Source organism: Equus przewalskii, chromosome 31 (assembly GCF_037783145.1).
Source record: "Equus przewalskii isolate Varuska chromosome 31, EquPr2, whole genome shotgun sequence".
Lineage (NCBI taxonomy): Eukaryota > Metazoa > Chordata > Mammalia > Perissodactyla > Equidae > Equus > Equus przewalskii.
The window spans coordinates 1,482,739-1,498,033 of record NC_091861.1 but is presented as its reverse complement, the minus strand read 5'-3'; the positions used below and the strand labels follow the sequence as shown (position 1 = coordinate 1,498,033).

At 36.4% G+C, this 15,295-nt stretch overlaps 1 protein-coding gene across 4 annotated transcripts in view; it reads right to left on the bottom strand.

Moving 5' to 3' along the window:
- The window catches only part of AKT3 (AKT serine/threonine kinase 3), a 326,388-nt gene that overhangs the window by 138,306 nt on the left and 172,787 nt on the right, over positions 1–15,295 (bottom strand). For all 4 annotated transcript variants that reach the window (XM_070602171.1, XM_070602173.1, XM_070602174.1 and 1 more), the window contains 2 exons: positions 9,320–9,464; positions 3,084–3,215 (listed from right to left, as the gene is read on the bottom strand). In XM_070602171.1, coding sequence (XP_070458272.1) covers positions 3,084–3,215; positions 9,320–9,464 — 277 coding nt within the window. The remainder of the gene's footprint in view (positions 1–3,083; positions 3,216–9,319; positions 9,465–15,295) is intronic.

Here is a 15,295-nt window from a genome sequence, read left to right as displayed (position 1 = left end):
AAGATGGACATCCTATCAAGTGTCTTCTCCAACCACAATGGGATGAAGTTAGAGAGCAGAAGCAGAAGAAAACGGGAAAATTCACAAATTTGTGGAAACTAAGCAACACACTTTTAAACCACCAATGGGTCACAGAAGAAATCACAAGGGAAATTAAATTATAAAATACTGACAGATAAATGATAACAAAAATACAACATACCAAAATTTATGGGATGCAGTGAAAGCAGTGCTAAGGGGGAAATTACAGCCCTAAACATTTCCGTTAAAAAAGAAGAAAGATCTCAAATCCAAAGTCTAACTTAATAACTTAAGGAACTAGAAAAAGAATAAACTAAACCTAAAGCTAGCAGAAGGAAGGAAACAAAATGTTAGAGCAGAGATAAATAAAATAGAGAATAGAAAAACAGAGAAAAATCAATGAAACCAAAAGTTGGTTCTTCGAAAAATAAATTGACAAACTTTTAGTTAGACTGACTTAGAATAAATGTATAAAGGATGAGGGAATAGAAAATAATTACAACACCACAGTAATAACTTATGTGGACAAGATCCACCGGCGGATGTCAAAATTAGCAGGAAGAAGAAGAGGGATATTTGCATCGTCTCAGAGTATTTCATCTAAAATATTTATTAATTATAAAGAGAAAAATAGTAAGTGTACAGTGAAGAAACCTGGGAAACAACACTTCACTCAAGTAATCAAGATTAACGACAAGAGCAATAAGACATACGGACATCATTTACTCTTTGATATGATGCTCTTACAAGGGCACATTAGGATTCAAACTCTCGGTGTTGTCAGACTCTGAAACGTCATACTGCTAATCATTTTGCTGTGAATAAGGCTGTTTTCTTTCAAGAAACTGATAAATGGACTTGTCGGGGAAAGCAGCAAGGAACTACATCCATCAGGATATTCTATCCATTGTAAAATATACCCAGTTCTGCACAGTCATTGAGAAAAGCATAACTAATTAGTGAGATAAGACAGGATCCAAGTGAGGCTAAGGGATAAACGGAAAAAGAGAATGAAAATATTTCCTGATGCTTGACACATAGTAGGTAATAATAATAGTAATAATAATAGTAGCAAATATTTATAAGAATATATATTTATATTTTTCATTTAACACTATTTTAATTCAATTTTATTTAATAATAATGCAATTAAATTTATTTTACAATGATAGCAAATGCTACTACATTTATCTATTCATTCATTTAACCCTGAGAACAAGCTTATGAGATGGGGACTATGATTATCCCCATTTTGCAGATGACAAAACAAAGGCATAAAAAGCTGAGTAATTAAGTTAGGGATATTTTAGTAAGTGGCAGAGTCTACTACACTATACTACCTCCCAGAAAATATCAGTTTAATTAATAATAAGTGGCAAGTACTATGCAAAATACTTTAAATATCCTAATCCTCATAATATTCTTGTGCAGGAATTTTTTTTTTTTTTTTAGGAAGATTAGCCCTGAGCTAACATCTGCTGCCAATCCTCCTCTTTTTGCTGAGGAAGACTGGCCCTGAGCTAACATCCATGCCCATCTTCCTTTACTTTAGATGTGGGATGCCTACCACAGCATAGTGTGCCAAGCAGTGCCATGTCCGTACCCGGCATCCGATCCGGTGAACCCTGGGCCGCCAAGCGGAACGTGAGAACTCAACTGCTGCGCCACTGGGCCGGCCCCCAGGAATTCTTTTTACAAATTAAATTTTCCATCTGCAAACACGAAGGCTCTGCTGGGCTGTTCAACAGGTGCAGGCTATTCAGCACGCCTGGCCTCTACCTGGTACCTGGCAATAGTTTCCCTCCCCCTGAGTCATTGGGATAAGCAAATGTGCCCCCAACAAACACTTTCAAATGTGCCTAAGGGAGCAGTACTCCCCAAAAAACTGGCTGTTAAAGGTCATTAGGTGGAAGATGCAAAGCTGGGATATGAGCCCAGGCCTAACATGCCTCCAAGGGCAATGTTCTCTCGAACACCAGACACTGACTTGAGAAGAAGTTGAGAGTGAAACAAATGTGCAAAGATGGGGGTAGCACAGCTTCACAACGTGTGTGGAGCAATATACTCCACATGAGGAAACAATACACGCAAATAACTGAAGGTTAAAGTAGTCTACAAAGTGTAACAACAGTACTATATGCCATTTGTTGAATTAAGCAAGACAGAAAACATGGGCAACTTTGTAAAGTATATCAAATTTGTCTATTGAGGGAACTAGGATTCAATTCAGAACAGTGAGGGCCAGCCTGGTGGTGTAGTGGTTAGGGTCACATGCTCGGCTTCAGTGGTCTGGGGTTCACAGGTTTGGATTCTGGGTACAGACCTATATACCACTCATCAAGCCATGCTGTGGCGGCGTTCCACATATAAACTAGAGGAAGAGTGGCATGGATGCTAGCTCAGGGCCAATCTTCCTCAAGCAAAAAGAGAAAGATTAGCAACAGATGTTGGCTCAGGGCCAACCTCCCCCTCGCCCCAGACCCCACAAAAAAGAACACCCTTCATCACCATGTTAATTATCTGTATACGTCTAAGCTGAATAAAGTTATCGGGGAGGGGATTAAGGCCTCCTGAAAGAATTTCAAAGTATCATTTCTTTTAGTTTCATTATTCCAGTATTTTCCAATCTATTAAAATGCTCTTCCATGTAACGTCATACAAGCTGGATAATTTATGGTTACAAATCATCTACACTATTTGAATCACTCTCACTTATTAATAAGAAATTCAGAATGTTGGGGGAAAATATGAAAAAGCAACACTAGAGTAATCAGTGATATAGGTCACAAATAAATAGTGAAAACATTCTCCCAAACACACATAGAATACTTCTATCTCCTCAAAAGAGCTTCAGTATATAAAATTCAGATAATATTACAAACTTTTGAAAGATTTAACATTATAAATAAATATTAATATACAGATTACTGTAGCAGTAGGCTACAATCAACATTTTGGTTATTTAATCAAATTTCTGCACTTTAGTCATGTGCATGCATGAGCACACACACATGCATACAATGCAAACAAAAGTTTAGTAATCAACTCTAGTAACTAATTACCTTTGCAATAATAACTTCTTTCTTCAGAATCTTCATAGCATAATATTTCCCACTTGCCTTCTCTCGAACCAAAATAACTTTCCCAAAAGTGCCTTTACCTAGTAGTTTCAAATAGTCAAAGTCATTCATTGTCTGAAAAATACAAATTAAAAAATACAATATGAAACATTTGATGTAATTTATTTGTAAACATATATGTATACATTTGCAAGATTCACTCAAAAGTAAATTTTCCCAATTTCTAAGCACCCTTAAATGAATTACCATTGGACCGGCATTACTGTCTCATCAGCAATCATGGACGCCGGAAATAATTTAAGCAATTCTCAGATACTGGAGAACTGTGAACCTAGAATTCCTCAACTAGTCAAACTATCAGTCAAGTAGAAGGGCAAAGGGAAAATAAAATTATTTTCACTCACTTTCAAAGACGCAAGTTTTTAAGGATTTAGTAGTGCCACCATACCCAACCAATGTGAAAATCAAAAAGGTCCCCCTTAAACATTTCCAAATACACCAAAGGGAGCAGTACTTTTGAAGAAACTATTTGAGAACGTACTCCAGCAAAATAAGGGTAGAATCCTAGAAGGTAAAAGACGTGTATACGAAATGATGAAAATAATCCTAGAGGCCAGTGAAAAGAACTCTAAGAAAGAAAATAGTACGACTTCTGAGAAAGCAATCAGCGCAATTCAAAACAGGATGTCAGGGAGCTCTAAGAGTGCCTTTAACCAATCTGCCTGTTCTCAGTGTCATTTCTTATCCCCATTTCTGTGTCAGGTGAGTCCCAGGATTTTGCCAAGCAGACCTGCTGCTTGCTCTCTACAGCCCCCTCTGTGAATGCGTTCCTGCTCTGCTTTATTTGTGAACATTCTTCCACAAGCTTCCAAAATTTTGATATTGCTCATCTACTAATACTCTTCCTCTAGCCAGCTTTTCCTTTTTGTGAACTTGTCCCTCTTAAACATTTCTCTACTGTCATTTTAATGGGCTTTAAATGGAAGGGGAGACAACTGGGTATGCTCACTTTAGCATCTTACATTTAAAGTCAGTTTAAGGGGGGTTATGAACAACAAGCTAAGTCTCTGGGTCTGTAGACATTCAAAAGTTATTAAACATGTTCGTGCACTTTTATAACTATTTTTTTCTGTTTATCACTCATCTGAAGTAAATGTCTCAAATCAATGACCTTAGCTTCCACCTTAAGAAACCAGAAAAAGAGGACATTAAATCCAAAGAATTAGGATAAAGGAAACAATAAAGATCAGAGCAGAAATCAATTAAATTTTTAAAAGAAAGAAAAACAGTAGAGAAAAGTTGAGAAGATCAATAAAACTGATAAGCTTCTAGCCAGACTGGTTAGGAAAATAAAGACAGAAGATGCACATTACCAATATCAGGAATGAGAGAGGTGACATCACTACAGATTGTACAGCTATTAAAAAGACCACAAGGAATACTATATACCACTTTATTTCAATAATCGACAATGTACATGAGATGAACAAAACTCTTTGAAAGTCTCAAACTGTCAAGCCTCATTCAGAAAGAAACATTTAACCTGAATAGTCCTATATCTGTTGAGAAAATTCAATTCATGGTCAAAAACCTTTCAATAAAGAAAACTCCAGGACCAGATGGTTTCACTGGTGAAGACTACAAACATTTAAGGAAGAAATGATACCGATTCTATAAAAACTCCTACAGAAAACTGAAAAGGAGAGAATACTTCCCAATTCATTCTATGAGGCCATCATTACTCTGATACCAAAACCAGACAAAAATATCAGAAGAAAACTACAGACCAATATCTGTCATGTAGATATACATAAAATTCTAAAGATTTCATGAATGAATGCTTACGTTCCTTATCAACATTATTTGCTACCTATGATTTTGATAATTTTTCCAAATGTCAAGTTATATATTAATGTCTTAACCCTTCAATAATGTCTCTAGTTCTAATAAAAAGCAGCAAAAGATATCAGAGGAAATAACAAAGTACACATTGATTCAACTAAAAATCAAACATGTAGCACTACATGTACAGAATATAGTTAAAGTGAGAGTCATTTGAACAAATAAGAGGTAATATTAAGTAATTCCATTTTGATTAGTAGATTTTTAAGAATCAAAGAACACTCTCTAACAACAAAGCTCTTTGTGTGAGGTAGTCCCCAAAGATGGCCGCCACCAATCCCCTGTGCGCACATGCCACTTCCCAGGACGAGAGGGAGTCACCTTTCCTTCTCCCTGGACTGGCCTTGCATCCGGCCTCGAACACAGACTACGATCAAAGGGACTGTGCCACTTCCAGACCTCGCCTTTAAGCCTGTCAGCTTACACTTTCTCCCTCTCGGAAAAGTCATTCTGAAATCCAGCTCTCATGCTGTAAGGAGTCCAGGCTATACGCTCAGAGGCCCTGGACGATGAGACAGCACTGCAGACAGGGACCACAGGGAGGAGGTGAGTCTGGGCTATCCGCTCAGAGGCCCTGGACAATGAGACAGCACTGCAGACAGGGACCACAGGGAGGAGGGGAGCCCGGGCTATCCGCTCAGAGGCCCTGGACAATGAGACAGCACTGCAGACAGGGACCACAGGGAGGAGGGGAGTCCGGGCTATCCGCTCAGAGGCCCTGGACAATGAGACAGCACTGCAGACAGGGACCACAGGGAGGAGGGGAGCCCGGGCTATCCGCTAGACAGAGGCCCTGGACGATGAGACAGCACTGCAGACAGGGACCACAGGGAGGAGGGGAGTCCAGGCTATCTGCTAGACAGAGGCCCTGGACGATGAGACAGCACTGCAGACAGGGACCACAGGGAGGAGGGGAGCCCGGGCTATCCGCTAGACAGAGGCCCTGGACGATGAGACAGCACTGCAGACAGGGACCACAGGGAGGAGGGGAGTCCAGGCTATCTGCTCAGAGGCCCTGGACGATGAGACAGCACTGCAGACAGGAACCACTGGGAGGAGGGGAGTCCAGGATATCCACTCGGAGGCCCTGGACGATGAGACAGCACTGCAGACAGGGACCACAGGGAGGAGGGGAGCCCGGGCTATCCACTAGACAGAGGCCCTGGACGATGAGACAGCACTGCAGACAGGGACCACAGGGAGGAGAAGCAAGAATTGGCCCTGGGAGATGCAGCTGCCTGAGATCCATCTGAGCTGAGCAGAACTGCCCAGGCAACCCCCAAAATCATGAGAAATAACATACTAGTACTGCTTTAAGACATTAAACTGCAGTAGTTTAGGGGCTGGCCCGGTGGCCAAGCGGTTAAGTTCGCACGCTTCACCTCGGCGGCCCAGGGTTCAGATCCTGGGTGTGGACATGGCACCACTTGTCAGGCCACGTTGAAGCAGCGTCCCACATAGCACAACTAGATGGACTTACAACTAAAATATACAGCTACGTAACAGGGGGCTTTGGGGAGAAAAATTTAAAAAATAAATAAATAAATAAAAAATAACCCGGAGTATTTTATTGCATGGCAATAAAGAACTAAGAGACATTCTCCTCATAACTAGGTCATAATGTCCTTTTATTCCTCAAAACTTCATTTTCACAGGACCTTTCTCATTTTATATCTAAAAGCACTGTAAAATGATACCCGCTGTGTCCTAACACTAAATATCATATAAACTGAACCTGAATTCTTGAGGATAAAAATTAGAAAAGAATTTATAAATTGCTTTATGACATTTTCATAGGAAAAGCAATATATAATTATAAAATATTACATAATAATTATAAAATATAAAAAATAAAAATAATATAAAATATTATATATTTTAAGGAGTGCAATACTTAGGAACAAGGAGGTTTAAAAAAATATGATAGCCTTAACTTTCATCAGATAGAAGCCAAATAAGACGATGAATACCTCAAAATTTAACATTTCTCTGACTCTACTAACTTTTCTGTTTGGAGACTCAGTTTCAGTGGGAGAATTCTACAAGAATCCGCTTAAAAAATATACGTATGTTTAATTACCTTTGTATGGATGAAGTCCAACAATAGCTAATATTCACTGAGCACTTAGTATATAAGCACTTTACACATATTCCCTCATTTGAATCCTCACAACGACATAAATTAATCTCCCTTTTATAGAGGAAGACACTTTCCCCACAATTACACACATGGTGGAGCCAGAACTCGAATCCAGGCAGCAGACTCCAAGGACCTCACTTTCTATCACTATTCTGTAATAATGAAATTCTTCCGAGAGTGCTCTAATATAAAATGGGATTAACTAATAGCCAAACACTGTGTAAGTGCAACAGTTTGACAACATATTTTAAGAAATAGAGTACAATCATAATTTTGTTTCCAATATAACTTGGTTATGAATATAACAATTATAGAGATTATTAGAGGCTTAAGATACATGAATCAACAAAAAGAAGTAAGTTGCAGGCTGAAGTTGTTCAGTGTATAATTAAAAGTCCTCACAGGCTTGAACAAGATATTTAACTTCTCTGAATGTCAGATAACTCAACTGTAAAATGGGGTGATAAGAGTACCTACCTCAGACGATTCTTGTGAGGATTAAATGATAGTATATATAAAAGCACTGCTCAGAGCCTAGCACAAAACCAGCAGATAATAAATGTTCACAAGTGACAATTAGTGAAGATGGTAAATTCTAAGATATTCCACACTGGTAATTATGAAAAGAGGAAATGTATTACGTTTTTATAATCATTTATAAACAGCCTTAACAGAAAACATAAAATCCTCCATACTTTTCCATTTTTACATCTTTCAAAATGTTTGTCTCTCTTCACTGAAAGTTCTTCTGGTAAATTTACATATTCATTTCCAAAATTCTTCCATCCATCTGTAACAATATTTCTAGTTAGGGTGGTATAAACACCTCACTCTCAACCTCTAACTGCCTCAATAGCATCTTATTATTATTCTTTGTTATTAAGCAGAATTTTAGGAATTCCACAGAATTAAACAGGGTATAGCTGGTATAGCGTCTTACTAAATGGTATAGTAGATTTATAATTCAAAGGATGAGATTAACTAGGATCTGATTTTAAATTTATAAGCATAGTCAAATTTCAAGTTAATTGTGTACATTGCACATACACATGCAAAAGAAGTTTTCTTATCTCCGAGTAGGTGGGTAAAGCTAGACTGTTATTCTCTTTGCACTGACTGAGGAACAAGGGGGAGTGACTCAGAAAAAATAGGGATTCAGTTCAACTAATAAATAGAGGATATGTCTTCAAGGAAGACACAAAGGGTTCTCAGACATTGGCCAAGGTCAAGCATAGAGTATAATTCTAATTAGAACAGAAATTTCAGATGAGAAAATGATAATTAACCAATTCTAAGTTGTGACTGTGTAACTTCACCAAGTTCACACAGTGAACAGGTGGAAGAAGGAGGATTTGAACTCAGGCAGTCTACATCCAAAGAGTTCTTAATTACTGCGCTAATACCAAATTACATGGATAATCACCTTAAAAATTAGTGTTTCCCTACCTGTGGATTAATTTACAATCTATTATAACAAATACATTCTCACATGAAAGATGGCATGCTCCTCTATTTTGAACACCTATATCCTTTAATCTTTTAATACCATTTTTTACATAAGGAAATTGCTTTTCAATTTTCTCTAGCAATGAAAAAGATAACTTACACTTCCCACAAACATATAAATTGGCACTTATTATTCTGGAGCACTGAGGGAAGGGAAAATCTATTTCCCTCATTGGCTCAGGAGCAGCCATTAAAATAAAAAGCTATGATTTCCAAGACTGTTCACTTTCCTGCTGACATTAGTGAGGTGAGGCACCAAGCAGGAAGTACACCAGAGCCATTTCTGCTTCTGCTTTCAGGAGCACACAGAATGCCAAATGGAAAAGAACCAAATCATTAGGGAAAGCATTTTATTTCCAAACTTCTAAAATGGTATCAACAAGAATAGGGAAAAACGCAAATTATAAAGTAGTTTGGTGGCACATCAGCCATAACTTCCTAACGAGCCCTATCAGCATTCAGCACTAACCGCTGACCACTGAGATGATGCTCTAACTACTTGGTTTTAAACAACAACAGGTATTTCAGATTCACTGGAATAAAAACCACCACACCCATATTGTTCATATCATAAGATAATCAGCTAACAATCTGTGCAAATGGCAGTTTTATTATATTTCTTCCATAAACATAAGTGTGCTGAGTAGAGGAATAAGTTACTATTTCCCACCTTCCTTTTATGATGGGTTGTGGAAGCATCCATCTCTTCCTCCCCTATATTATCTATCTGTGAAGTTGGACTACAATTCATTCTCTCCTCTTCTTGCCTCTGAAGTCTGTCTGCTACAGCCTGGATAGCTTCTGTCCATTCTTCCCTATAAAACAAGTAAAATTTCCCATTAACAGAGGTTGGTAAACGACTCAAATATTTCCCTTTTATAAACTATGAAATCAACACAAATAAACTCTATTCCAGGATAATACGCACACATACACATAAATATATCTCCCATTCTTACTCCAAGATGAAATTAATCCTATAAGCGTTCTATATTACAGACCTAACGTCTGTAACACCATTTATTTGGATATATGTTAAAGAAAAAAAAGAAGACGAGAATTACAAGAAAATTCAGTTAAAATCCTTTAAATGTATAGTTAAATTTTAATTGTCTGTACATATCTTACCTATGAAGTAAATTGATCCCCATAAGTTTACTGCACTTTTTTAAATCTTTTGTTTAGCCATTGTAAGCCCATCATTGACATACTCAAGAACTTTACTGTGGTGCAACAGAAATTCTAAGAAAAGGTTTTCAAAGCCAAAACCTTTCACTGTTTCCAGATCCTAGATAAGTTCTTTTTGGAAAAAAAAAAAAAACAAAAACGATAGGCATGAAGTTTGTAGCTTAAACAATAAGTCTTAGGAGCATGAGTATCAAGCTCTTATTTTTTGACAGCTGTGCTATCCGATCAAGAATCATTTATTTCCATATAAACTTTAAAGTCAGCTTGCTGATTTCTTAAGACAAAGCCTGAATTTGGAGTGGAATTACATGAACTCGATAGATCAATTTGGGGGAACTGTCGTCTTCATAAATTAAGTATTCCAATCCACGAGCACGGTCTGGCTCTCCATTTACCTACGTCTTTAATTTCCCAATGCAATGTTCTGTAACTTTCTCTGGAACAGTCCTGTGCATCTTTAATTGAATATATTCCTAAGTATTATTTTATGCTATTGTGGAGGCTTTAAATTTTAAATTTCTAATTTTTCTCGCTAGTATTTAGAAATATAGTTGCTTTGTGTGTGGTGACCTTGTATCCTGCTGCCTTACTAAATTCACTTATTAGTTCTGGAAGCTTTTATTTTTCTGGGTTTCCTACGTATGCAACCATGCTGTCTACGATACGAGCAGTTTACTTCTTCCTCTCCAATCTGTCTGCGGTTTACTCCTGTTCCTTGCCTTACGATGCCCTAGATCAGACCAATCACCTAAACACAAGTGATGAGAGCAGACGTTCTTTGTTCCAGATCTTATTAGGTATTGAGCCTTTCAGATTTGAGTATATGTAAGCGGTAGCTTTTCATAGATACCCTTAATCAAGCTGAGTAAGTTCCTTTCTATTTCTAGTCAGTTGAGTTTTTTTGTTATGAAAGGGTGTTGAATTTGTCAAACGCTTTTTCTGCATCTGTTGAAATGATCATGTAGTTTTTCTCCTTTCTCCTATTAATAGAGTGAATTTAGTTGAACGATTTTCAGATGTTAAAGCAACTGAACTTTTGGGATAGACTCCATTTGGTCATGATGCATTATCCCTTTTACGTGTTTTTGAATTTCATTTGTCAAAATTTTGTTAAGAAATTTTGCATCTATATTCACAAGCATATTGGCCTATAGCTGTCTCATTTCATGACAGTTTTGCCCAATTTCTGGAATAAGGGTGACAGTGGCCTTACAAAATGAGTTGGGAAGTGTTCTCTCCTCCATTATTTTCTGAAATAAATCATGTAGGATTAGTAATATCTGTTTTTTAAATGTTTGACAGAATTCACCACTGAAGCCATCTGGACCTGGAGTTTTCTTTAAAGAAAGGTCTTTAAATTACTAACTCAGTTCTGTTCATTGATACCAGGCTCTTCAGGTGTTCTAGGGTCAGTATTGGTAATCTGTGTCTTTCCTCTTTCGTTTTTCTCTAACAATCTTCCAAGATGTTTTCTAATTCTATTAACTTCTTTTTTCTCAAAGAACTAGCTTTGGTTTATTGATTTTTCTCTACTATTTTTCTGTTTTCTATTTCAATGATTTCTAATCTCTATTCTTTCCTTCTTTCTGTTTACTTTAATTTCCTCTACTTTTCTAGTTTCTTAAGTAGGAAGCCTAGGTTATGACTTAAGACCTTTCTTCTTTTCAAATATAGGCATTTAAGGCAACAAATTTCCCTCTAAGCTCTCATTTAGCTATATCCCACAAATTTTGATATGCTTTTTTTCATTATCATTCATTTAAAATCATCTTCTAATGGCCCTTGTGAATTTTGGTTTTGACCATATGATTATTAAGAGACATGTTGTTTAATTTCCAAATAGTTCTGAGTTTTTCTAGTTCACTTATTGTTATTGATTTCTAATCAATCCTACTGAGGCCAGAGACCATATTTTGTATAGTTTCAATCTTCCCAAATATATTAAGAATTGTTTTATGATCCAGAATATGACCTATCCTGGTGATGTACCACGTACATTTGAAAACAATGTATATTCTACTACTTTTGGGTGTATTATTCCATAAATATCAATTATATCAAGATGATTAATAGTGTTATTCTATGTCTTTGCTAATTTTTTGACTAGTTGCTCTATTGATTGCTGAAACAAATTTTAAAATCTCCACATATAGTTGAGGGATTGTTTCTCTTTCTCTTTTCAACACTGTTATTGCATGCATACATATTCATGATTGTAATATCATCTGGTTCAATTGACCATTTTATCATTATAAAGTATCCCCATACTCTCTAGGAATATATTTAATTTTGAAATCTGATATAATATAGCAAAATCTCCTTCTTATGCTTATTATTTGCATGACATATCTTTTCCAACCCATTTACTTCCAGCCCAGCTGTGTCTTTTTATTTACAGTGCATCTCTCATAGACAGCATGAGTGGGCTCGTATTTTCATCAATTCTGAAATGCTCTACTTCTTAATTACAGTGTTTAATCCATTAATATTTAATGCAATTTTTATATGATTGCACATGAGTCTACTATTTTACTTTTTTTCTATTTGTCTCCTCTTTTATTTTCCCTCTTTTCCTGCCTGTTTTTGTTTTACTATTTTATTTAAATTTTTCAGAATTCCATCTTAATTTTCCTGTTGTCTTTTCAGCCATGTTTTTTTTTTGCTGTATTTTTCCATACATCTGTAACTTTACATAGTCCACTTATATAATGCATTCTGGATCAATTAATTTTTTGTGATTCTGTTTCCACTCATATTAACCTGGTAGTCATCATACTCTTGCTTTCCTTTTAGCAGTTATCCTTGAAATTATAACATCATCGTCAACTTAGCAAAGTCTAAGATACTTTTAACTCTCCCCAGAAAATGCAGTGACATCATAAGACATTAGCTCCGTGCTTTCCTCAAACTCAATTTCTACGGCATTACTTCAGGGTTTTTTATTCTTCATATAATTAAACCACAAGATATATAATTATTATTATGAAAAAGATCAATATTCATTTGGCTTTATAGACTGATTTACCATTTTAATTCTTCCTGCATCTCTCCTCCCATCTGGGATTATTTTTATTCTGTCTAAAGAATAATCTATTAGTATTTCCTTTACTGCAGGTCTGCTGGCAACAAACTGTATCAATTTCTGACTGAAACTGATTTCATTTTGCTTTTAGTCTTGGAAGAAATTTTTGCTCATGAGCCCTATTTTCTTTCAGCACTTTGGAGATATCATTCCGTTATCTCCAATTATCGTTCTATTCCATATATTCCGTGTCAATTATTCCTGTTGATATAGCACCTTTTGTTCTAACTGCTGCTCCTTTGAAGGCAAAGTATCTTTTTTCTCTATCTTCTGTAAGGATTTTTCCATTGTCCTTTGTTTTCAAAAGTCTAATCGGACAAGGTGGGTTTTCTTTGTATTTTTCTGCATGAGATTTACAGAACTTCTTATATATGTGATTTGATATTTTTAGCCATTTTGGAAAATTTTTGGCCATTATCTCTTCAAAAACTTTCCGTCCCATTCTTTCACTCTTCTTTCTTGAGACTCCAATTAGGTGTATGTAAGGCCTTCTCTCTGCATTCCCTACGTCTTACATTCTGTTATTTATTTATTTGTTTGTTTTTTAAGATTTTATTTCTTTTCTTTTTCTCCCAAAGCCCCCCTGTACATAGTTGTGTATCTTTCAGTTGTGGGTCCTTCTAGTTGTGGCATGTGGGATGCCACCTCAGTGTGGCCTGATGAGCAGTACCATGTCTGCGCCCAGGATTTGAACCGGCGAAACCCTGGGCCGCTGAAGCAGAGAGCACAAACTTAACCAGTTGACCACGGGGCCAGCCTCTTAATTTTTTTCAAGATTTAATTTTTTTCCTATGTTCTTACTTATTTATTTTTATTTTCTACCCTTTTCTCTCTTCATGTTTCATTCTGGATATTGTGTTATAACCTATCTTTGAGTTGAGTAATTTTCCCTAATACTGGCCTAATTTACTGTTAAAACCATTCACTAGCACTCAAATTTTAAATATTTTATTTTTCAAATTTACAATTCCAAATTTATTCATTTTTATAATTTCTAGCACTCTGATCAAGTTCCCAGCCTGAACTTTTATGTCCTTGAACATACTAACACACAGCCCTTTTCATCTCTGTCTGACAACTCCATCATCTGGGACCTCCATGAAGCCAGCTCTGTTGTCTTTATGGCTCTGTGGTTCTGGCCACACTGGATTGAATCTTTGTGTACTTGTTGATTTTTAATGAGTACTAAACAATGTGCATGAAAAAGTAAGAGAGAGTTTGAGGGCTAGGAGGATAAAATCTTCTTTTACAGTTTATATTTGCTTTTGACAGGCTCCTAGGAGACTAGCAAAAGGGGATCATGTTAACCAAACTTAAGGCCTGAAATAATCTAAAGCTAGACTTCAAATCTTAAAAGGTAAATCTGTATATAGTTCACCTTTCTTCTAGAGTATAATCCTTTAGAGGGCCAACCTCACGTGTAGTGATCTATTGTCCTGCTCTTTGGCAGGTCCTGGATTCCAGAATACGACCACCAGAGCTGACAGATACTCCAATCTCCCCATCGCAGACAGGTCTTCCAGAATTAGCAGGCACTCCTAGGGTGGTCTTTTTTGTTTTTAAACATTTTTTCCAGCTTTTCTAGTAGTGCTTAGACTACTGACCTAAATTACCTAATTCACCATAATCAACCAACATAGGCATATATTATATATACCTAAGAATATTATTAATTACTATATTAACATTACTATATAATAAAATACAATAATATAACATATCATATATATATGATAATACTCCTTTGTAGATATATATGTATACATTGGACCAAATTATCTTACTAAGTGAAAGAAGGCATCCAATTGTTTAATTCCTATGTAATGTTAGAAAATGTAGCCAGTTTCGAAAACAAAATGGAGACCCCTATGAAGCAAGTAAATTCATTTTTTAAAGTCTACAAACTACTTGTACAAAACTAAACAATTTCCACAAGCTGACCATTTATTTAAAAACAGATATTTGATTAAAATGTCTAAATATGTGTGCTACTAAAACTCAAATAAGCCATGATGCAGTAAGAACTTACAAAGATAGGGGAAACCTTGGTATTGGGAATAAGTACAACAAAGTGTTACAGGTAAAATGATACCAAGTATGCAGTGGGTACAGTGGTGTTCAAAGAAAAACAATGGTAAGTTTGGGATGGGGACCAAAAGAGAGAGATGATTTGTCAATAGAGAGGTACAAGATGAGTTGGGACAGGAAGAAAGTATGAGGAAGAGACAAGCAAGGGAAGATATTCTGGCATAGGAGAGCAAAAGAGACCAGAGAGAGCCAAAGGATACAAGAGCCCACTATACAATTAATATTGGGAAACTACAAGTAGTTCAATATAGCTGTAACAAAAGGAGAGTGTATGCGTGCACATGCGTG